Source organism: Eptesicus fuscus, chromosome 6 (assembly GCF_027574615.1).
Source record: "Eptesicus fuscus isolate TK198812 chromosome 6, DD_ASM_mEF_20220401, whole genome shotgun sequence".
NCBI classification, from domain to species: Eukaryota; Metazoa; Chordata; class Mammalia; order Chiroptera; family Vespertilionidae; genus Eptesicus; species Eptesicus fuscus.
Genome location: NC_072478.1, coordinates 46,634,591 through 46,656,867, shown reverse-complemented (window position 1 = coordinate 46,656,867; position 22,277 = coordinate 46,634,591). Strand labels below are relative to the sequence as shown.

The window sequence follows — 22,277 nt, the reverse complement described above, 5'->3', positions numbered from 1 at the left end:
CACCCAGTTGGTTTGACTTATTTCCCTTCTATTACCCTCCCCATTCCCACTGACCTAAGGAGAGCAACTTCAGATTTGTTATTCCTACCTTTTGCCTTTTAATAATGATTTGATAATAATTTTTATAAATAATGAATGAAATTCCATTTTTAATATTTAGTTTTTTAATATCAGGGGATTTTTAAATAAAGGCCAACCTGTGCCACATATTATCCCTTTATAATATGAATTTTGGTTATTTGTTTTGCATTTTGGTTTTCAGTGTTTGTTAGAGCAAGTTTTGTTTTTGTTGTTGTTTTACTTTTTAATAAATCAAAACCATGAAATCTATTTTTTTGTCAAATATCATTGGGTAGGAATTTTTACTGATTTTTTAAAACTATTTTAAGTATAACAATTTTACATGCAGTAAACATTAATATTTTAAGAAAAATATTTTAAATATAATAATACCAAAACTGTATAACATAGTATAATAACACAAAAGTTGTAGGAAATATTTAAAAAATATGCAGATAACAAGATTGCTTTTATTCTAAAATAAATTTTTTTACTGATATTTTTTGAAGTAATATTTTTATTACTTGTTTGCTTGGTAGTATGTGATGATATTTTGGAAGTCTCCGTATTATACTGACGCAGTGTTTTTTCCCTCCCTTAGTAACTTGTGTAATATACACGGTGATTGAAATAATTATTTGACTTAGTCAATGAAGTACAATACTATTCCTTCATTTTTATTATTTTTATACTTGCTTCATTTTTATTAATGGGAAGTTAAATAGTATACAGTGATTAATAAGACACAATTCTGGATGACTGTGGAGGTTCATCTCCCTTTTTCCCCGTTTGGTAGTTTAGTGAAAAGCTGCATCAGCTGAAAACACAGTAAGGCCTTTGGCTAACGGCACTCTTTGAAGGCTGTTCTCTGAGCTGCAGCATGCAGATCTTGACCCCTCATGTGCACAACTTTCTGGCATTGTTCTGGGGGCCTGGAGATTCCTTGATATGTTTCTTGTTTCCCAGAGAAACTGGGAGTTAACTAGTCCCTCTTAGGCTAAAAGGTAAGCATGGTGTGTGTGGAGAGGGGCGGGCAATGTGGCTTACTCACTCTTGGAGTGCTTTCTGTGCATGTCCAGCCAAGCCGACTCAGGCAGGCCCCCAACTGCAGGAACTATGTTCATGTTGCATGCACAGCATCTAAGCCCAGCCTGTGCAGTGGAATGAATTTGGGTGCCTGAGCCTATCTTATGCTGTATCTGTACTATGTGGTAGTAGAGTGTGTGTCTGTGACCCCTTTTTGGGACAGGAATCCTTTGAGGTCTTTTAGCAGAAAGGTACTACTTTGAATAAGAGCTGGCAAGTATTAGATGCTATAGCCAAGTGGAAGGACACTTGGAATACCACCTCTGAAATGACAGGGCAAGTATAAAACATTAGGTAGGTTACATTTTTGTATGAGTATTTCCACAGAATATATACTGTTATTTAAGATATAAAGAAGGCTGCTTGCCTAGTTTAAAGTAAATATCTTATAATGAATTATCCTAAGTTCTGTTCCTCAAACTGCCCTTGCAGCCTATTCCTTCCTTTTCTGTCTCTGGTTAGATAGTGTGGAAGTTACAAAATATCCAAAGTCAGGTGGAAAGACTGAGCAGGGAGTCAAGGTTTAATGGAACTTTGAGATGAAATAGGTTGTCCTGAGCCTTGCTTTGTCTAAAATTATCCTTCACATTTTACCACTCAGGTATTAACCAGTCTAAAATCTATACTTTGAAGCTGATAGTTTTTTAAAATATTGTTAAATCCTTTTTTATAACTCCAGATTAGTTAAATTGCTTTTGTGTACACAGTCAAGTTTTCCTGTGATTGTTTGGGGTAGGATCATAAATACCCCTTGCATTATCATGAGTGATTTTTAATTGAAAACTAGACAGATTACTGGTTGCCAGGAGTTGAGGAGGAGGTGGGAGGGAGGAAAGTGTGAGTGACTATAAAAAGGCAACATGAGGGATCTTTTTCTGTTTTGGAAATGTTCTTTATCTTGATTGTATCATTGTCAATATCCTGGTTATAATATTTTACTGTATCATTTTATTCCTTTGACATTAACAAAATTACCTTTTATAACAATTATCAGTGCTTTCCATTATAAATATTGCTTTTTGAGTCATTATTTACATATTAAAGGAGGGCTTTGTATTCTATTCTACAGATATTTGAGATATTTGGACCTGTTGCACATCCATTTTATGTATTACGGTTTAATTCTTCAGAACACATTGAGAGTAAAGGTATTAAAATGAAGGACACTATGTATTTTGCTCCATCAATGAAAGACTTCACCCAATATGTATTCACAGGAAAACAGTAAGTAATTTTTCCCACCATCACCAGTAAATATATTTTAATTGCTGTTTGCTTATCTACTATTTATATTTTAGGAATAATTCTCAGCAGTGGTAGTTTTAAATAGTATCTGTCTCTTTTAGTTCATTTATCTTCCTAATAGCACCTCTGAAAGCTACAATTATCAAAATTTATAGCTAGAGATCACTGTGTGTTGGAGTGACCATCAATTTGCATATTACCTCTTTATTATATAGGACTAGAAGCCCGGTACACGAAATTCGTGCACGGCGGGGGGTTGTCCCTCAGCCCAGCCTGTACCCTCTCCAATCTGGGACTCCTGGAGGGATGTCCGACTGCCCGTTTAGGCCCGATCCTGGTGGATCGGGCCTAAACGGGCAGTCGGACATCCCTCTCACAATCCAGGACTGCTGGCTCCCAACTGCTCACCTGCCTGCCTTCCTGATTGCCCTTAACCGCTTCTGCCTGCCAGCCTGATCACCCCCTAACCACTCTGCTGCCAGCCTGGTTGATGCTTAACTGCTCCCCTGCCAGCCTGTTTGCCCCCAACTTTCCCTCCTCTGCCAGCCTGGTCACCCCTAACTGCCCTCTCCTGCAGGGTTGATCACCTCCAACTGCCCTCCCTTGCAAGCCTGGTCCCTCTCAACTGCCCTCCCTTGCAGGCCTGGTCCCTCACAACTGCCCTCCCTTGCAGGCCGGGTGCCTCCCAACTGCCCTCTCCTGCTGGCTATCTTGTAGTGGCCATCTTGTGTCCACATGGGGGCAGGATCTTTGACCACATGGGGGCAGCTATATTGTGTGTTGCAGTAATGATCAATCTGCATATTACTCTTTTATTAGATAGGATAGAGGCCTGGTACAGGGGTGGGGGCCAGCTGGTTTGCCCTGAAGGGTGTCCCTGATCAGGGTGGGGTTCCCTTGGGGCGTGGGGCGGCCTGAGCGAGGGGCCTGTGGTGGTTTGCAGGCCGGCCACGCCCTCTGGCAACCCAAGGGGAGGCCCTGGTATCTGGAATTTATTTTCCTTCTACAATTGAAACTTTGTAGCCTGGAGCAGAGCCAAGCCTCCTGCATGCTCCACCGGCAGCCATTTCTGTGGCAGTTAATTCACTTCTACAATTGAAACTTTGTAGCCTTAAGCGGGTGAGCCCGGCCAGGTTGTGCGGAAAGCTTTGCTTCCCCTGTTGCCGGCGGAAACCCTGGCCTGCTCTCTCAAGCTCCATTCTGCCGCCCTTTGTTTGAATTCGTTTACCTTCTATAATTGAAACTTTGTAGCTTGAGTGGAGGCTTAGGCCTGCAACGGCTATGGGAAAGCTTGGCTTCCTCTGTTACCTGGGAAACCTTGCTCTCTGTGGCTGTAGCCATCTTGGATGGGGTTAATTTGCATACTCGCCCTGATTGGCTGGTGGGCGTGGCTTGGCTGGTGGGCGTGGCTTATGTAGCAGAGTGATGGTTAATTTGCATATTACCATTTTATTAGAGAGGATGCTACTTTTTAAAAAATTCTTTCCCATTTTAAATAAAATTTTCATTGGATTAAATTCTACATTTATTTTGTAATTTTTAAGAAACTTTGTAATTCTCAAGGAAAAAAAGAAAATAAGGAGATTTCAGGTTGCTTGTAAATTGTAAACTTATAGAAGAGACAACTAAAATGTGTCCCTGGAAAGTTGTGTGTCAAGTGCTGATAAACAGAATTTACTTAAGTAATAATTTATTATTCCCATTTTGTCTGTAACTTATGCTAAATGATGCCTATAGTATGTGGTTAGTAGTATTTCTGCATATTTATGCTCCTGCTGGTTGTGTACTTTTCTTGTGTTAATTGTGTTGCCAAGTGTTAGCTGTAAAGCTGCTTATATCATTCAAACTTATTATGTAATTTAATTTTTATATAAACTAATGGCATATAGTTCAAGTAGAATAGCTTTTTCTATAAAAATTAGTTGAATGCTTCATAAAGCTGTAATGAATATGATCTACTAAAAATGCTGTCAAATTAGAAGTGAAAGAAAAGGCCACAGAACATTGGGAGGGGGAATGGGGATCTTTAATCCAAAAAGACTGCACTCAGTTTGACACACAAGTATCTTTCATAGGTGAAACATTAGGGATATGGTTTTTGCAAGAAATAGAAAGGCAACTTCAAGCAGTGAATAGTATTAGTGCTATGACAAAAGTACTAGGCATAAGAAAGTCTCTGTACTACTTCCATATTAAATCAAGTCTCTGAATTTCATTCATTATTTCAGAAATGAAAATTTTGTTCCTGATAATTAATTCAGCTGATGTTTAAGAATCCACATAATTATCTAAAGGACCATTTTATAAAACCTATCTTATTCTTTAGGCTATGTAAAGTTAATTTTTGTAAATGACTGCTGATAAGACAGGTGAATTAAATAGATAGCAAAGTCGTAAAGATTATGTAATATATTTTAAAATCATGCCTTAAATAATTAGCATTTCATTCTGCTTTGAATATTAGGGTGTTGCTGTGGATATGCCATATATTTTTCTTTTGCCATATAAAATTCTTTAGCTTAAAACAGATAAACCTAAAAAAAAAAATCTGAAATATTTATTAAATAGATTTTAAGTAATAGGAGCAGTCTTTGTTCTTTATTTGTAAGAACAAGAATTTTGTCCTGGAAAGAAATAATAAACTAAAGAGTTGGAGAATTAGGCCTACTCTGCAGAGGCACCACTTTGACCTCAGAAGAGATCAGAGCCTGTTCTGTTCAAGATTGCATTTTGGGATCTGTCATAGGAACTCAGTGGAATACTTTGCCTTTGAGGTAGATAGAGAGGGTCAGCTCCGCTCCAGCTAACTTTAACTTGCCTCAGGGAAGGCTCTTTAAATCTTAGCTACCTACGCATGAACTTTCTGTGAAAAGTGGTTTTTAAAATGTTGCTTAATATTTTCTTTAGTAGATTTTGATTTTCAAAACTAAATGCACTATTTGTGGCACTTTCCCATTAGTGTCATTAAAGTCCAAACTAAAAGCACTGCAGGCCATGAGATGGCATATATGGAAAAAAGGAGTATTAGAGCTATATTAAATGTATAGGTGTACGATGATAATTATTTTAAGTGGTGGAAAAATCAGTTAATGCCTCATGTATAATGTCAAAGTTCTGAATCAAAATTTCAGAACAAACATGTTCATTTCCATATCGTGCCAGATTAACATCTGTCAATTGATTTTTATGGATTTAAGATTAATGAATTATTTTAATGAATTAATTCTTAAGAACTCCATTTATTTTTGAGGTGTAGTTTAAAGCAGAGAGGGACTAATACTTTGTAATCCTATATAATAAAAGTAGAGTATGCAAATTGTCCCCTCGACTAAGAGTTCTTCAGTGAGTTCGACTAGGGGGCAGGGCCAGCCAGGGGAAGGGAGGGAGGCCCTGGCTGGCAGCAGGTGGCCAGAAGAAGGGAGGGAAGCTCTGGCCAGCAGCAGTCGGCCAGGGTAGAAAAGAGGGAGGCCCTGGCCAGCAGGCACCAAGAGAAGGGAGGGAGTACCCGGCTGGCTGCCACCAGCCATTAGCAATCCTACCAGTGCACTGGGCCTCTAGCCCTATATAATAAAAACCTACTATGCAAATCGACCAAACGGCAGAATGACCTGTCGCTATGATGCTCACTGATCACTATTGGGCAGACACTCAATGCAAGAGCTGCCCCCAGGCCCCAGGCTAGCCAAGGCGGTTCCAGCCCCCACCCCCATCGCCCCTCCAGTCACCCCGCAGATGGGCCCTGATCACCGGCCAGGCCTAGGGACCTTACCCTTTACCCATGCACGAATTTTGTGCATCAGGCCTCTAGTATTTTAATATAATCAAATAATAAGATACTGTCAAACTATTAAATGAAAAAGATTACTAAGATTTAAAATGAGCTTTCTTAAATTATAATTATACTCATAGTGTGTATATGAGTAAAAATATATATACTTTTGTTGGTCATGGAGTGTAAAACTTTCCACTAAAAGTAATTAATGCTTGTGATTATACTGTCCTTCAGAATCTTCAAAACTCCTCCTCCTCCTCCCCAAACTAGAAAGCCTTTACCCTCTCTGCTTTGACAATCACTGTTTGAATAAACATTGGTTACTCATGGAGTATTGATATTCCTCAGGTAAATTGAGGAAAAGGAATTTCATGTTATCACTGCCATTAAATTCATAAATCTTAAGACAAGGAAATGCCTCATATTTGTTTTTCTGTCCTTAGCACCTGGAACAGTGTATCACCTATAGTTTGTATAGAATAAGCATTTATTGAAGTGAGTTTTTATCAACTGAGCTCAGGTATCATGAAAGCATTAATCAAAGTCATAGCATCTGGAGATGCTTGAGAACTGCAAAAGCACTTTTCTCTGCATACCACAGCCTTCACTTCTTATTCTGACCTCCCCACCCCCAATCCTAAAATGTCCAAATGATGTGTTTTTCTTATGAGCTACCCACATCTTCAGAAACAAGGTAAAGGACATAAAAACGTTTTTTTTTATTTTTAGCTTTTATTTTCATATATGTTGCAAAATTAAGAGTTGAGCTCATGTCTTCTACTTTTATCATTATCATTATTATTTTGGTTAAGCCTCACCTGAGGTTATTTTCTCCATTGATTTTTAGAGAGAGTGGTGGAAGGGAGGGGGAGAAAAGAAAAACATCAATGTGAGAGAGAGACAAATCCAAATCGATTGGTTGCTTCCTGCATGCGCCCGGACCAGGACAGGTTTCAAACCTGCAGCCCATTAGACTGGGAATTGAATCTAATTCAATTTTAAAGCAAGTAATTATATTGTAAAAATGGAGGGGTAGGTAGATGCTCCCTTCGGTGCATAGGCTGATGCTCTAACAATTGACCCAGAGCCACGCCTGCCAGGGGATACTTTTATTATTTTTAATACTGTAAAATTATATGTGCTTAACAGTATCAGCAAGTACTTCTTTTACTTTTTGTTTTCTCTTCCTAGGGAGAAGGGATCGGATGCATCATGGGAAAATGATCAAGAACCACCACCAGATGTAAGGATAAGTCTTTTTGCACAATATTTTAGAAAGTAAGGCAGGACTTAATCTTACAAATTCATCATTCTTGACCTTAATGCTCTTTATATGCCTTCTGTGAGCCTATGCATTCTCCTGTCTCCCATATGACTGCTGTGTGCCTTTCAATAAGAATTTTTTATTGATCATTTAAAAGATACTTTCAGTCACCTTTTAATAATTATTAGCATATCATTTCATTTATAATCTTCTGTCTTTAATCAGTTTAATACCTGGTAAAGGCACAATTGCCATTTTTAAAAATTTTATTCTTCAATTTACTGATTTTGCCATGTGAGACATGAAAATATTTATTAAAGGCGTGTATAATAAGCTGCCTTTCTTTTGGAGGTACAAAATTATTAGAATCTACCTACCCCTCCATTTTTACAATATAGTTACTTGCTTTAAAAGAATTTTTTGCCTGGCTGGTGTTGCTCAGTAGTTAAGCATCAACCTGCGAACCAGGAGGTCATGGTTTGATTCCCGGTTAGAGCACTTGCCCCAGTGCCAGCTCGATCCCCAGTAGGTGGTGTGGAGGAGGCAGCTGATCAATAATTTTCTCTCTAGTCATTAATATTTCTGTCTCTGAAATATCTCTATTCCTCTCCCTTCCTCTCTCTGAAATCAGTAAAAATAAATTTCTTTTTAAAAAGAGTTTTTTATTTTATTTTTTGAGTCTGTGCCAACCAGACTAGTTTTATGTTCCAAAGTAGCTTGATATTAGTCTTTCTAGAGATGTGAAATAGCGTCAGTGATAATCTGTAGAATTAATTTGATTTCACTTTCCATGGAGATGTTTAAGCATATTTTTAAGTTATTAAAATACAGAAATTACAGCAATGCATGTATACATTTCGTGAAAATAGTCTGAATTTATATAGTATAAAATTATTATTATTATTGAGAGTCTTTTTATGTGCTCAGTACTCATGAATTTTCTCAGTATTATAAATTCTAGGTATTTGTAGATTTAACCTTGTTTATTTTACATATCCTCAATGTTGAAGATTCATGGTCTATGTTAATGGTTAATGTCTAATTTTGCTGAGACATGAATTAGGCAATGCTCACTCAGAGGGTCACTTTACCACCATGAGTCATTTGACAAGTGAGTAATCTTCGTTTAGTATCCAAATTACCATGGGGTTTTATTTTCTAGTTTATGTTGTATGTACATGTGATTTCCATTAAGGCCCTGAAGAATCACTTAATGTTCTTAATTATGTATAGGGCATTTTATTATTGAAACTAGAGGCCCATTGCAGGAAGATTCCTGCAATAGGGCTTCCTGCTGCGGTCGCCGCCCCACCTGCTTCCCTCCCTTCTCCCCCGGCCCGCCTGCTTCCCTTCCTTCTCCACAGCCCCGCCTGCTTGCTTCTCTGCAGCTTCGCTCCCTTCTGCAGTGCTTGGCTTCTTTCTACGCTGTCTTCAGTCTTTGCTCTGGCCTGGATATGCAAATTAACCACCATCTTGGTTGGGTTGGTTTGCATACTTTCCCTGATTGGCTGGTGGGCGTGGCTTGTGGGTGTAGCAAAGGTACGGTCAATTTGCATGTTTCTCTTTTATTAGAAAGGATTACATGTTTAAAGTATTCAAGACTTCACAAAAGTCTTAAAAGGTGTTTCTTGAGAAGTGTATATATTCTTATACATCCCTGTTGTTTCAGACTTAAGCATTAAAGTTGCTAATTATGGTAATGCTCACGGTTTATAAAATTGTTTGATTAGGTTAATTATGAAATTAAATCTGAGCATACTTCATGCAGTTTTTTTTCTAAATAGTTGACTTCATTATTTTTATAATATGGAAAACTCTGAAATTCTAAAGTTTATTTTATTATGTTGACATTTTATAGTTTAGAATATGGCTTGATGTTAAATACTAGCAGCCCATTTGCATGAAGATTCGTGCAATAGACCTTCATTCACCTGGCTGCCTGCACCAGTTTTCTGCCGGCACCGGGGACCCAGGCCTTGGCTGTGGCCACTGCCTTCTGCCTTCTTTCAGGGTCGGGGCTTGGCCCCAGGCGGCGGCCTTGGGCTCTGCTGCACCCCAGTGTCCCTGCTAAGGATCGTAGGAGCTGACCCCCTGGTCATTGCCTGCGATCCGTGCAGGCTCCCCACTGGTGCCCAAGGCCGGGAAAGCCTCGGGCGGAGGCTTTCTCGGCCTTGGGCTCGGCCGCACCCAGCGTCCCTGCTACGGATCTTAGGAGCCGACCCCCTGGTCGTTGCCTGCGATCCGTGTAGGCTCCCCACTGGTGCCCAAGGTCCCTGCAACGGTTTCCTGGTGGGCGTGGCTGGGGGCGTGGCTTGTGGGTGTAGCGAAGGTATGGTCGATTTGCATATTACTCTATTATGTAGGATAGGTTAAAATTTTGAATATCTGGGTTTTAAACTTTTTTTAAAAAATCATGCTGTGCAAATAGAAAATGTTAGGCTTGCATAAAGAAGCTAAAATGTTTAGAGAATGCATCTTAACCTTTTGCACTCGGATGTCGAGTGTGACTCGACACAGTTAACATTAGAATAAAGGAATCGAGAAAAAAGCAAGCGAGTGCAAAAGGTTAATCATCTTCATATTCATTTCTAATATATAAATACTTATAAATGAATGTGTTTAATAAATGCAAATTTAAATTAATTTGGGTTTAAGGAAAATGTGAAGTTTTACCTGATTGTAGGGAGGTGATAGTAAAATATTGGCAAAATTATCTTTCTAAAATAGCCTATTACTAATTAAAATCCTTTAATATCTCCCTCCTGCTTTTAAGTTATTTAAAATAGCACAATAAGTTTTTTTTTGTTTCTAATTTCAGTGTCTGATTTTTCTCTTGAAGAAGCTTTCAGTTTGTCTTACAGAACCATTCTCATTTCTTGAATTTACTGAGCCTCTTACACATATTCTCAGTCCTTGGAAATTCCTTTCCCTTATTTTCACTGTTAACTCATCATTAGAGATTTATCTTGTGTTACCCATACCAAGAAATCTTCCTTGCCCTTTTTCTTTTCCTTCAGCCTCATATTGCCATAACACTAAATAAAGCATAGCACTTGCTCATTGGTTTATGTGTCTGCCTTCACATTTGACTGTACAATTTCAGAGAAAGAAATGTTTTCCATCTGATTTCAATGCTTTCTACTGCCTGGCAGATATCAGATTTCACATGAGCTTAAAAATCTTATCACATTAAGATCAGTAAAGGTATGTGAAGGTGCTAATATCCATTGTTTTTCCGAATTTGATCATGGATTCTGAGGTTGTGGACTCTTGGTTTCTGGAAGATTTGATCTAGAATATATTTCAGCAAGACTGAACTGAAAATCCTATACATTATATTTCTTCCTTTTAAATGTACATACATGCATACACAGTGAGCCTGCTTTTATGTTTTCTAACAAACATAATATGTTTTCTGATATTAATAGAATAATAAATGCCTGAACTCTAAGAAAGCATAGAAGTCATAATATATAAAGTTTCTAAGTTTTGTTTTTTTGGTGGGTTATAACAGTGAATCTCAATTCTTAGTTACTTATTACTTGCTCTCTTATAATCTAAAATGATTTCCTCTTGGAAGTTGCATCATGTATCTGCTTATCAAAGCCTTTTTCTGAAATCCTCTCTAAATAACATCCCTCGAGATTTTCTCCACCCTTATTTTGCCTTGTTTATTTATAATCTTTACTATCCCTGACATTATATTAGTAAAAAATGAATAACTGTATGATGTTTAGAACAGTGCTTGGTTTATACTGGGTATGTGTAAAATTTTGAATAAAAAGTATAACATTCCCTATTTTTTAAAACATGTTTTTATTTATTTTAGAGAGACAGGAAAGGAGAGAGAGAGAGAGAGAGAGAGAGAGAGAGAGAGAGAGAGAGAGAGAACAAGAGAGAACCATCAATGTGAGAGAGAAGCATCGATCAGTTGCCTCCTGCAGGCATCCTACTGGGGATCGAACCTGCAACCTGGATATGTGCCCTGACCACGAATCCAACCAGTGAGCTTTTGGTGCATAGGACAACTCTCAGCCAACTGAGCCAGGGCCCATTCTCCTATATTTATATTAGATCTGATACTTTGTCATTTGCATATTCCTAACTAATCCTTTCTTTAGCATTTTTGGCAGTTGGTACTATGATGAATCTTGACTCTAAACTGGAAGTCAAACTTCTAGCTAGGAAGTAGCCGTATCTCTAGGTTGGTAAAATCGGCATCTTAAAATTACCTATCAGAAACTTCCTAGGAATTAAAATACCAAAAAGCCTTGAGTACTCATCTGCTCACTGGCCTGTGTCTATTAAGAGCTTTAGACAGTTATTAAAAAAAAAGACTTTATTTTTCTATGATGTGTAATTTATTCAGATATTGCTGCAACTACTAAGTATCAAAAGAGTATCTTTTAGTGACAGTGTTAAATAATAGGCTTATTCTTCTCATCTCTAAGTTTGTACTATTGAATTGGTAAATTCATGTGGTGTAAATCTATATATTTTTCTCTGTCAGGCCTTAGATTTCAGTGATGATGAAAAGGAAAAAGAAGCCAAACACAGAAAAAAAAATCGCATTCAAGGCCGGAAAAAATTTAAATCTCAATTTAATGAGTCAGGTGAGTAAATACAACATATAGCAATTTTTAAAAAATCTTTACTTACATTTATATGTTCATTAGTAATAAAACTGAAAAAAATATCCGGGTTTTATTTTTTATCTCCTGCCATCCAACTAGCATTGGAGGCATTTTAAAGCAAGGAATGTTCAGTGGTGGTTTTTCAAACTTGAGGATGTAAAAATGACTCCTGGGGGGAAATGACAAACTAAATCTTGTTAGAGTTATTTGTACTCATTAGCACTTTTTCTTAAAAAAACTAGTGGCTTCCATTTTTAGAATTAAATGATATGATACCTAATATCTTACTCAAGATACTTTATTTTTAACATTCATTTCATTTTATTACACCTTTTCTATTTTCTATTTTTTTAAACTAAACTTTTTATAGATTGAAATGGAATTGTAAGAAATAATAAAGAGATCTTATATGCCCATTGCCCCATTTCCTTCAATAGTAATATCTTGCAAAACTATAAAGTAAAAGATCGCAACCAAGATATTGACAATGATATAATCAAGATTCAGAACATTTCCAAAACAGGAAAAGATCCCTCATGTTGCCTTTTTATATAGTCACTCACACTTTCCTCCCTCCCACCTCCTCCTCAACTCCTGGCAACCAGTAATCTATTCTCTACCAGGTGTACCGGTTAATAATGCGGATTTTTTTCAATAGATAGAGTTACACATATGTTGATATATATGCGATTTGATATGTTTGCTATTTTGTTGTATCGACAGCAAGCTTCAAAATGTCATATGTCAAATTTTCTGAAGGTGTTAACATCATAGATATTTTTACACTTAAAAATGTCGAATTTCGTGCCCAAAAAAAAAGAGCATTTGCAGGAAGTTTTAATTCATTACTTTATTTTGAAGAAAAGTGCTACTGAAAGTTATCGTATACTTCGGGAAGCTTATGGTGAACATGCTCCATCTCAAGATACTTGTGAATGCTGGTTTAATCGCTTTAAAAGTGATGATTTCGATGTGAAAGACAAATAACGTCCAGGTCAACCAAAAAAGTTTGAAGACCAACAATTACAAGCATTATTGGATGAAGATGCTTGTCAAACTCAAAAACAACTTTCAGAAAGATTAAACGTTGCTCACCAAACCATTTCCAATCATTTACAAGCAATGGGAAAGATTTTAAAGGAAGGAAAATGGGTGCCACATCAACTGAACGAAAGACAAATGGAAAACCGAAAAGTCATCAGTAAAATGTTGCTTCAACGGCACAAAAGAAAGTCTTTTTTGTGACTGGTGATGAAAAGTGGATTTATTTTGAGAATCCCAAACTCACAAAATCATGGGTTGATCCAGGTCAGCTATCAACATCGACTGCAAGGCCTAATCGCTTTGGAAAGAAGACAATGCTCTGCATTTGGTGGGATCAGGAAGGTGTGGTGTATTATGAACTTCTAAAGCCAGGTGAAACCTTTAATACTGATCGCTACTGACAAGAAATAATCAATTTGAACCACGCTTTGATCATAAAATGACCAGAATGTGCCAGAAGACATTGCAAAGTAATTTTGCTTCATGATAACACACACTTCAAAACCAGTTAAAGACATGTTAAAAGATCTTGCCTGGGAAGTATTAACCAACCCGCCATATTCACCAGACCTTGCTCCTTCAGATTACCACTTGTTCTGATGGATGGCACACGCACTTTTTGAGCAGCACTTCAAAACGTACGAAGAAGTGGAAAATTGGGTCTCTTAATGGTTTGCCTCAAAACAAGAAAAGTTCTATTGGGACGGTATCCATAAATTACCTGAAAGATGGAGAAATGTGTAGCTAGCGATGGACATTACTTTGAATAAAGCACTTTTGATGTTTCTCTTGAAATTATCGTGTTTTCTTTGATTACAAAGTCCGCATTATTAACCAGTACACTTAGTATTTCTATAATATAATTTGTCATGTCAAGAATGCTTATATAGCCGAAACCGGTTTGGCTCAGTGGATAGAGCGTCAGTCAGCCTGCGGACTCAAGGGTCCCAGGTTCAATTCCGGTCAAGGGGCATGTACCTTGGTTGCGGGCACATCCCCAGTAGGGAGTGTGCAGGAGGCAGCTGATCGATGTTTCTCTCTCATCGATGTTTCTAACTCTCTATCCCTCTCTCTTCCTCTCTGTAAAAAAAAATCAATAAAATATATATATATTTTTTAAAAAGAATGCTTATATAAATGAAGTAACACAATAGGTTACCATTCAGAATTGGACTTTGTCACGGAGCATAATATTCTGGAGATAGATCAAGCATGTCAAACTCCCAGCCAGTGGAGCGCATGCCTCATTTAAATAAGAGTTTGACATGCTTGATCTAGACTGTTGTATGTGTCAAGTTTGTTTCTTTTCATTCCAGAGTGGCATGTGAATATGCCACAGCTTGTTTAACCACTCATGCATTGAAGGACATCTGGGTTGTTAACAGCTTTGGGTTATATTAATGAAGTTGCTTTATACACTTGTGCACAGGTTTTTGAAAACACAAATTTTCGTTTCTTTGGGCTGAATGTCTAACAGTGCATTTGTTGGATAATATGAAGTTTGTATGTGTAGTTTCTCAAGAACTTGCCATACTGTTTTTCAGTGTGGCTGTACCACTTTACATTCCCATCACCAGTGTGTGAGTGACTGTTTTTCTGCATCCTCACCAACATTTGGTGTTGTCACTGTTTTTTCTTTTAGCCATTCATGTAGGTAGGTAGTGATATCTGTGATTTTAACTTGCATTTTCCTAATGGCTAATGATATTGAACATTTTTCCATCTCTTCAATGATGTGTTTTTTTTATGTCTTTTAACCATTATCTAATTGTATTTCTGTTTAACTCTTGAATTATGAGTTTGTACATATTTCTTCCAGTCTTTAGCCTGTGTTTTTATCCTCTTGAAAAGGTCATTTGCAGAGCTAAGTTTTTAATTTTGGTGAACCAAATTTATCAGTTCTTCTTTTATGGAGTCTGAGAATTTCTTGCCTAGACCTATTTCCAAAGATTTTCTCCGATTTTCTTTTCTAAAAGTTTGCAAATTTATTTTAGGTATTCTAGTTCCTTTGCCTTTTCATATAAATTGTAGAATAATCTTTATATTGACAAAAAGTCTTGCTGGGATTTTGTTAGGAATTACATTAAACCTGTATGTATATTAATTTGGAGAGAATTGACATATTAACTATATTAATAAGTTTTCATTTCTAACATTTCTATTTGTTTCTTTGTATTTTGTTTTTGCTTTTTTCTACTTGTTTTAGTATGTTCATAATTTCTCATTGAAGCATTTTTTTACTATTCTAAAATATTTCTCAGATAATTCTAACATTTTGTCATGGTATTGGCCTTGATTAATTTTCCCTTTTCATTGAATTTAGAATCTTCTTGGCTCTTGATATGATGAGTTATTTTTAATTGAAACATGGACATTTTGGGTATTATTTTATAAGACTCTGTATGTCTATATGTTACTTAAATCTTTTGTTTTAAAAGTCTTGGTTTTAAAACTGCTCTGGCAGGGAAAGGAAGTAGGGTGTCACATTACTCTACCTACCAGATAGGGATACAAGTCTAGGTTTTCTTCTCAGTCTCTGTTGACACCTGAGGCCAGGAGGTGCCTTTTACTACTGGGCAAGTGTAGGCCTCCTCTTGTGCCCGGTGGGGTAGGGCTACAGCATTACTGTTCCCCTGACAACAATGGGGGATGGCCTCGCTACCGCTGGGTTGTGATTAAAGTCCTGCCTCTCCTGTAGGGCTTTTCTGACATCAGGCAGTGCAGGAGGTGGAGGAGGTCTGTGTTGTTGCAGTGGAGGCATAGGTCCGGGTTCCCCATGTGATCTCCAGGGTCACTGCAGGAGGCCTGTAACTGGCTCCTTGTTCAACCTGCTCTGACATGACCTGGTGGGAGGTCATCTCACTAAACCTATTAAGGGAGGAAGTCTAGGCTCCCTACTCAGCTTCTGAGAGTGTGGGTGATACTTGGTTAGAGTCCAGTGAGTGGGAAGTCTAGGCTCCCCAGTCAGCTTCTGAGAGTGTGGGTGATGTTTGGTTAGAGTCCAGTTCTCTCTGCTGTTTGGTTAGAGTCCAGTGATCATTGTCTAAAATTTTTTTACCTTGCTAGGTTTTCCCTTTTCTGATTTTCTGGCTATTTGGATGCTTTAAAATTGATCATTTTAAGTCATGCATTTTTAACTGCCATAAGATATACTGGAAGTTAAATAAAAGACTTGATTGAAATTTTAAACAGTATTTTTTATGTGTTAAAATTAATTTTGTTTTTATGCTTTTTTTTTTTTTTTTACCCTGCTCAAAGGTGAAGATTTTGCAGAAGTACATCAGAATTGGAATGCTCATAGCTCTGCTTCAGAGCATTCACAAGGATATCGCAACAGAGAATTCACACAAGGATTTTCCCAGGGTAGATATCCTCGACCTTGCCATGGCAGGCCCCCACCTCCACAGTTTTATAACTCAGAGCATATGGTACCTCAGGAGACTTCAGGATTTCCACCTCAGAGACAAGATAATCTTATGCCACAGTATCCCTTTCCTCCTCCAGTGTTTGACATGCATAATTTTTCACTCCCTCCTCCACTACCACCACCACCTCCACCTCCACCACCTGCATTTGTAAACATGGGTTGGCCTGCACCTAACATGCCACCTCATCCATTATTTCCCATACCATACTCCATCCCTCCACCTCCTCCCCCTCCACCCTTGCCTCCGTCCTCCTCTTCTGGAGATAGTAATTCTCATTTTGGATCTTACTATTAGGTAAATATGTGCATTAACAGAGAAATGTATAGGTTTTTTTATTTTATATGGGAAGGGATTTTTTTTTTTTAAGAGAGATGATGGATCTAGATTTTTAAGACATTGCGAAAAACTGAATGTTTCCTTTAGTTGTAAGTTGATAAATATTTATAACCTTTGTGAAATTGTATCCATATGAAAATTTCACTTTTGATTTATAAGGAAAATTACAATATGTAATATTTAATTAAAACTTTTAATCCATGCTTTTCCCATCCCTGTCTAAAAAACAATATATATGGGTTTAAGAATAGATTCTGGAGCAACTTTCATCATGGATGAAAATATACTGAACATACTGATTTTCTTGTTGGTATATCTGAAAATATGATGTTGAAGTCTTATTGAAAGCCTTTAAAATAAACTATTTTTATAAATTTAGACTTTGGAAATTATTTTGATTATAAGTGCAAATTACCAGTAACTTTGAGTGTTCTGATGAAAACAAACAAGTGAAGGATACAGAGAAGGAAAGCCTTATATGTTGATGAAGCTGTGACTAGGGACCCTACCCGAGGGGTCCCAGATTGTGAGAGGGTGCAGGCTGGGCTGAGGGACACCCCCCCTCCCCCCCCCAGTGCATGAATTTTCATGCACTGGGCCTCTAGTTTAATAAATAAGAGCCTAGCTAAGGGTTCAAAAGGATTAAGTATCTTAACTCAGTGAGGTAGCAAGGAGTTGAACCTAGTTTTATTCATTCTCAGATCAACACTTTGTGCAAAGTTGATGCTTCACAAATTCCTTGACAGTCTTAGAAAATAATATTGGCATACACATCGGGGTAATCTGGAAACCATTTTCAACACAAGCCCGTAGACTCTGGTTGCACCAGACACCTTTTCACCTCCCCCTGGGACAAGGGGTCTCTGCAGGGTTCTTCACAAGCTGAGAAGCTCTTGCTCTGGTACACACTGACTTCATCATGTGTCATACTTGATTACTCTTTCTTGAAATGTAGTTCTCTTTAGGAGTTACCTTCATAGGTTATGACACAGTCTTTCTTATTGATAGGATATTGTCAGAGTTAAATGAAATTACATCTGAAAGCACTAAAAAAACAAAACAAAACAAAAAACAACCTTTTGTATGAGAAGAATAATGTTACAATCCAGGGATGATAAATCAAGTTGTTTTAATCATGATATTGGACAGTAGATATTTAATATCTAAAGAAACAGCTGAATTATACCATTTAATATCTGCATTCAATGAAGTTGCTACCTAAGCACTTAGATTCAATTTGCCTTCTTCCTTATACTTAATTCAGGGCTTTTGAAACATTGGGGTACCTAGAAATCACCTATAATTATCACCTAAATTGTGGATAGCTTATAAAAAATGCATATTCTTGGACTTTATCCCAAATTCAAATCCAGTAGATCTGAGATGAGTCTTAGTAAACTATTTAACAGGTACCCCCCTTGAGTGATTAACTTCAGGATTTATTCTTAGTCTGTATAGATTTCAGGATAAATATACTACTCCGGTTTCTTGACCATTGATTGGAACTTCAGGGAGTGCTATGTGGAGTAGTGGTGAGGATGAGTGAGTTATAGGGAAGAAGAGAGAAATAAAACCATAGCTTCTTAAATTTTATCTGTATCATCTCACTTGGTTCTCAGAGCGGTATTTTGTCAGCTACGTCTGTCTTTGGAGATTAGGAGGAATACACCATTGTCTCTCTTATGGAAAAGAGAAATACTGTTTTCATATCCCTACCTTGATCTTAGAGTGCTGCTTTTAAAATTGTGTGACCCTAGATCTTTGAAAGTGCTAGTTGGTATAAAGATAAATACAACATTCTACTCAGTTTCTTACCTCAGAGAATTATTTATATTAGCCTTTTCCTATGATAGATTAACATTCACATGATTGAATGTGGATAAAGCCTTGCATGTCTGCAGTTGTAAATGTGTGAAATTAAAATTATTGCCTAATCTAATACTTGTTTTATTGAATTGAGTAACACTGTTTTCTATTTTACAGAAAAGATAGGTCCATAGTAGCTGGATACTTGCCACTTACTAGAAATAGGTATTGAAAGAACTAGATTGAGACTGTCCAGTGGAAACGAATAGAATGTGTACTTTCAGAACTTACCAAAGAACATTTCTTAAAAGCCGTGGAGTTAAGTTGTAGGGTAGATACCAAATGCAACCATCTCTTCTTTAATTGTCAATACTAACTGGACACAGGGGAGATGGCAGGGCCCTGTGTGCAGAGGTCTTCCTTGTTTGGGGGCAAAGAAGAGTATAGAAATTTTCTCTTTCTCATCCCACCCACATTCTGATATGTTACTCCCCGTCTTCTACCCCCACTACTTTTTTCTTATTTTTTACAATCTATATTTATTGTTGAAAGTATTACAGATGTCCCCTTTCTCCCACTTCATCCACCCCCCCCCCCCCGCCCACCCTGCTCCCATTACCCCTATTACTTGTTTGCTATTTTTTTGGTTGCTTGCTTTGAGTTGGTGAACACTATGTATATTAAAAAATTCAGGACATTTGATGAATATGAGATGAGTAGAATCTGAGTTCTGGTCTACTGTAATGTAAAACAAATAAGTGGCATTTTAAATCCCCAGGTGCTAAAGGCAAGATTTCTTAAGATAACAGTCCTAATGATTTGGGAAGAGATAGAATCTCAGGCATAATGTGTCATTTATATATATTCTCTTTCAGCAGTAATGTTGCCATTTGCATTCAATTTTATCAATTTACATAAATTTTAGGATAATATGAGCTACTGGTTTTATTGCTTTCTACTAGTTCTTTTACACAGTATCCCATCATTGAGTTATTTTCGGTTACAGGAAAGGCAACCCAACCCTTTGGATGACATAATTCTGGGAATTTAAGAGGAAGATAAGTTATTCCTTATGTGTTTACTTGTCACTCTTTCCCCGGTTGGTTTGGCAAAGGCTTGAGAAAATTTTTTACTTAGGAACTCTTGACATGCTCAAGGTATTCAAAATAGCTTTGTACTTCTATAATTAAGTACTAGGGGAAATACATTAGTATATTGTTGAATACTAGAATCTTTTAAAACTAGATTAACACTTCATAGAGTGAATTTGTGCTCTTACAAAATACACGTTAATAAAATCTGCATTCTGATATCTGCAAATTTGATACAACGTTAAGCTTTGAGGTATAACTATAAAAAAGGATACTTTAATAGAATGCAAGCTGGAAGATGAAAATTACTTATGAAAAATCATTTTCAGGTAATGTTGCACCTACACTATGATTTAATACACATTTGTGTCCTTTTCTGCAGATAAATTGCCAATATTCTAAAAGCTTTTCTCTACTTCTTATTGTGTGACCTAGTCTGATCCCAAATTTATGTAGCTATTATGTTCCAGAAAACCAATGAAACAATTATTAGAGTGTGCCTGAAATTAATGTTGAGAAATATCTTCTTAATACCATCTATCAAACCAAAGTATTTGTTTTGAGCTACTAGCAGCAATGAAATTACATCTCATTTTGCCTCAGTTGTGTGCTGTGTACCAAAATTGTTATCATTGGTGGATTAGATATGTACAATTACTTAGTATCTTGGAAGTGAGGTACAAATTCGTGTTTCAAATGGTAAAATAATGAGAATAACAAATGAAGAAAAATATCAAAACTTCCTTCTGCACATTCAATATAAAAGTATATGTATATTTTTATATATTATATATACTTATATATGTATATATACATACAGATATTTGAAGGCTAGTATAAAAAAACCTGATTGTTACGCATATTAATTGGTTAGTACCTTTAACTTCTACTCATAATGTTGGTGAAATGGGAATAAATATTACATTGGCTTATTTTGTAGTTGGTCATATTAAACCATCTTCCAAACAGAACAAACTGATCTTATGTGTTAAAAGCTTTTTATTTATATTGAGGCTAGATGGGCTAAACATTGTTTCTAGTGAGAGATGTGACCCAAATAATAATAAGGACAACACACAACAAAAACAACAGAATAAGATCTGTTAGCATAGACTCCCTATTAAAATGTGATATATACATGATGGTAGCCTGTAATATTTGAATGGTAAAGATGAACTTCTAAAATACTCTCTATCAATAGCCACTACAGTGTGCAAAACCATCATTGCAGCTCTTAAGCCTTTCATTGTGTGGTCCCCTGACATTCAGGAGTTCTGGGAAAGCATTTGTTCTCTTCCTCATCCCACTGCTCTTGCAGGTATCTGTTTGCACATCATGCAGTGTTTCATCTCAGGTAGGACTTAGGACCGTCAGGCTTAGTTATGCAAGCTGTCTTAGTAGCTGACTGATTTATGCAAATTAAATGATTAATTTTCTTTAATATCAGTTTTTTAGAATTTTATTTTTCAAATACAGTTTACATTCAATATTAGTTTGTATTAGTTTCAGGTGTACGTATAAGGGTTAGACAGATAATTTACAAAATGATTCCCCCAATATTTTAGTTAAGCACCTGGCACAATACATAGTTGTTAAATACTATTTTGACTTTATTCCTTATGCTGTACTTCACATGCTCGTGATGATTGTGTAACTACCAATTTGTACTTCTTAATTGTTCACCTTTTTCACCCAACTCCCCAACCCCCGCTCTCAGCTGGAAACTGTTAGTCTGTTCTCTGTGAAGCTGTTTCTGTTTTGTTTTTACATTTATTTTGTTCTCAGTTTGGTTTGTGACCAAGTATAATTATTATATTTATTGGCAATAACATAAGCTAATGAATTTTGTTTAACAAGATTATGACTGAAGAATGTTTAAGGACAGAAGAAAAACATAGGCTTTAACTTTGTTGATCAAATATTGTTAGTTTGAACCATATGAAATCTTCTACAAATGGAATATTCATATGATTCAGTTTACTATATGGACTATAAAACATATTCCCATAGTTATTTTTTTTCTTAGAACGTTTCCCTGTACCATTACTCCCCAGAACATATTTTGGGGAAAAACTGTCATAGATGATAACTGGCAGAAATTCATGCATATTTCTAAGAGATACCTCATCTTGCTAAGATCACAGGGACTGGGAGTACTATTAAAATATTTTGTCTTAGGCTAGGAAACTGCTTATCAAAACTAGAGTCTCCGGTTCTTAACCTGGGTTTGTTTTTGTTTTAATATGTATTTTTTTTGATTTTAGAGAGGAAGGGCGAGGGAGGGAGAAATAGAAACATCAATTATGAGAGAGAATCATTGATTGGGTATCTCCTGCACAACACCCCATACTGGGGATCAAGCCTGCAACCCGGGCATGTGCTCTGACTGGGAATTCAACCATGACCTCCTGGTTCATAGGTTGATGCTCAACCACTGAACCACGCCAGCTGGGCAACTTGAGGATTTTTTCCCCAATGTTGTAGCCATTAAAAACCTGTAAGATACACATT

General features: G+C 36.8%; 1 protein-coding gene across 1 annotated transcript in view; it reads left to right on the top strand.

The window, feature by feature from the left end:
* The window catches only part of NAF1 (nuclear assembly factor 1 ribonucleoprotein), a 53,184-nt gene extending 35,937 nt beyond the window's left edge, over window positions 1-17,247 (top strand). Inside the window, exons 5-8 of the mRNA XM_008146682.3 lie at window positions 2,216-2,370; window positions 7,355-7,406; window positions 11,938-12,040; window positions 16,364-17,247. Of these exons, the coding sequence (XP_008144904.2) occupies window positions 2,216-2,370; window positions 7,355-7,406; window positions 11,938-12,040; window positions 16,364-16,827 (774 nt within the window). The 3' untranslated portion in view covers window positions 16,828-17,247. The remainder of the gene's footprint in view (window positions 1-2,215; window positions 2,371-7,354; window positions 7,407-11,937; window positions 12,041-16,363) is intronic.
* Window positions 17,248-22,277: the final 5,030 nt, after the last annotated feature.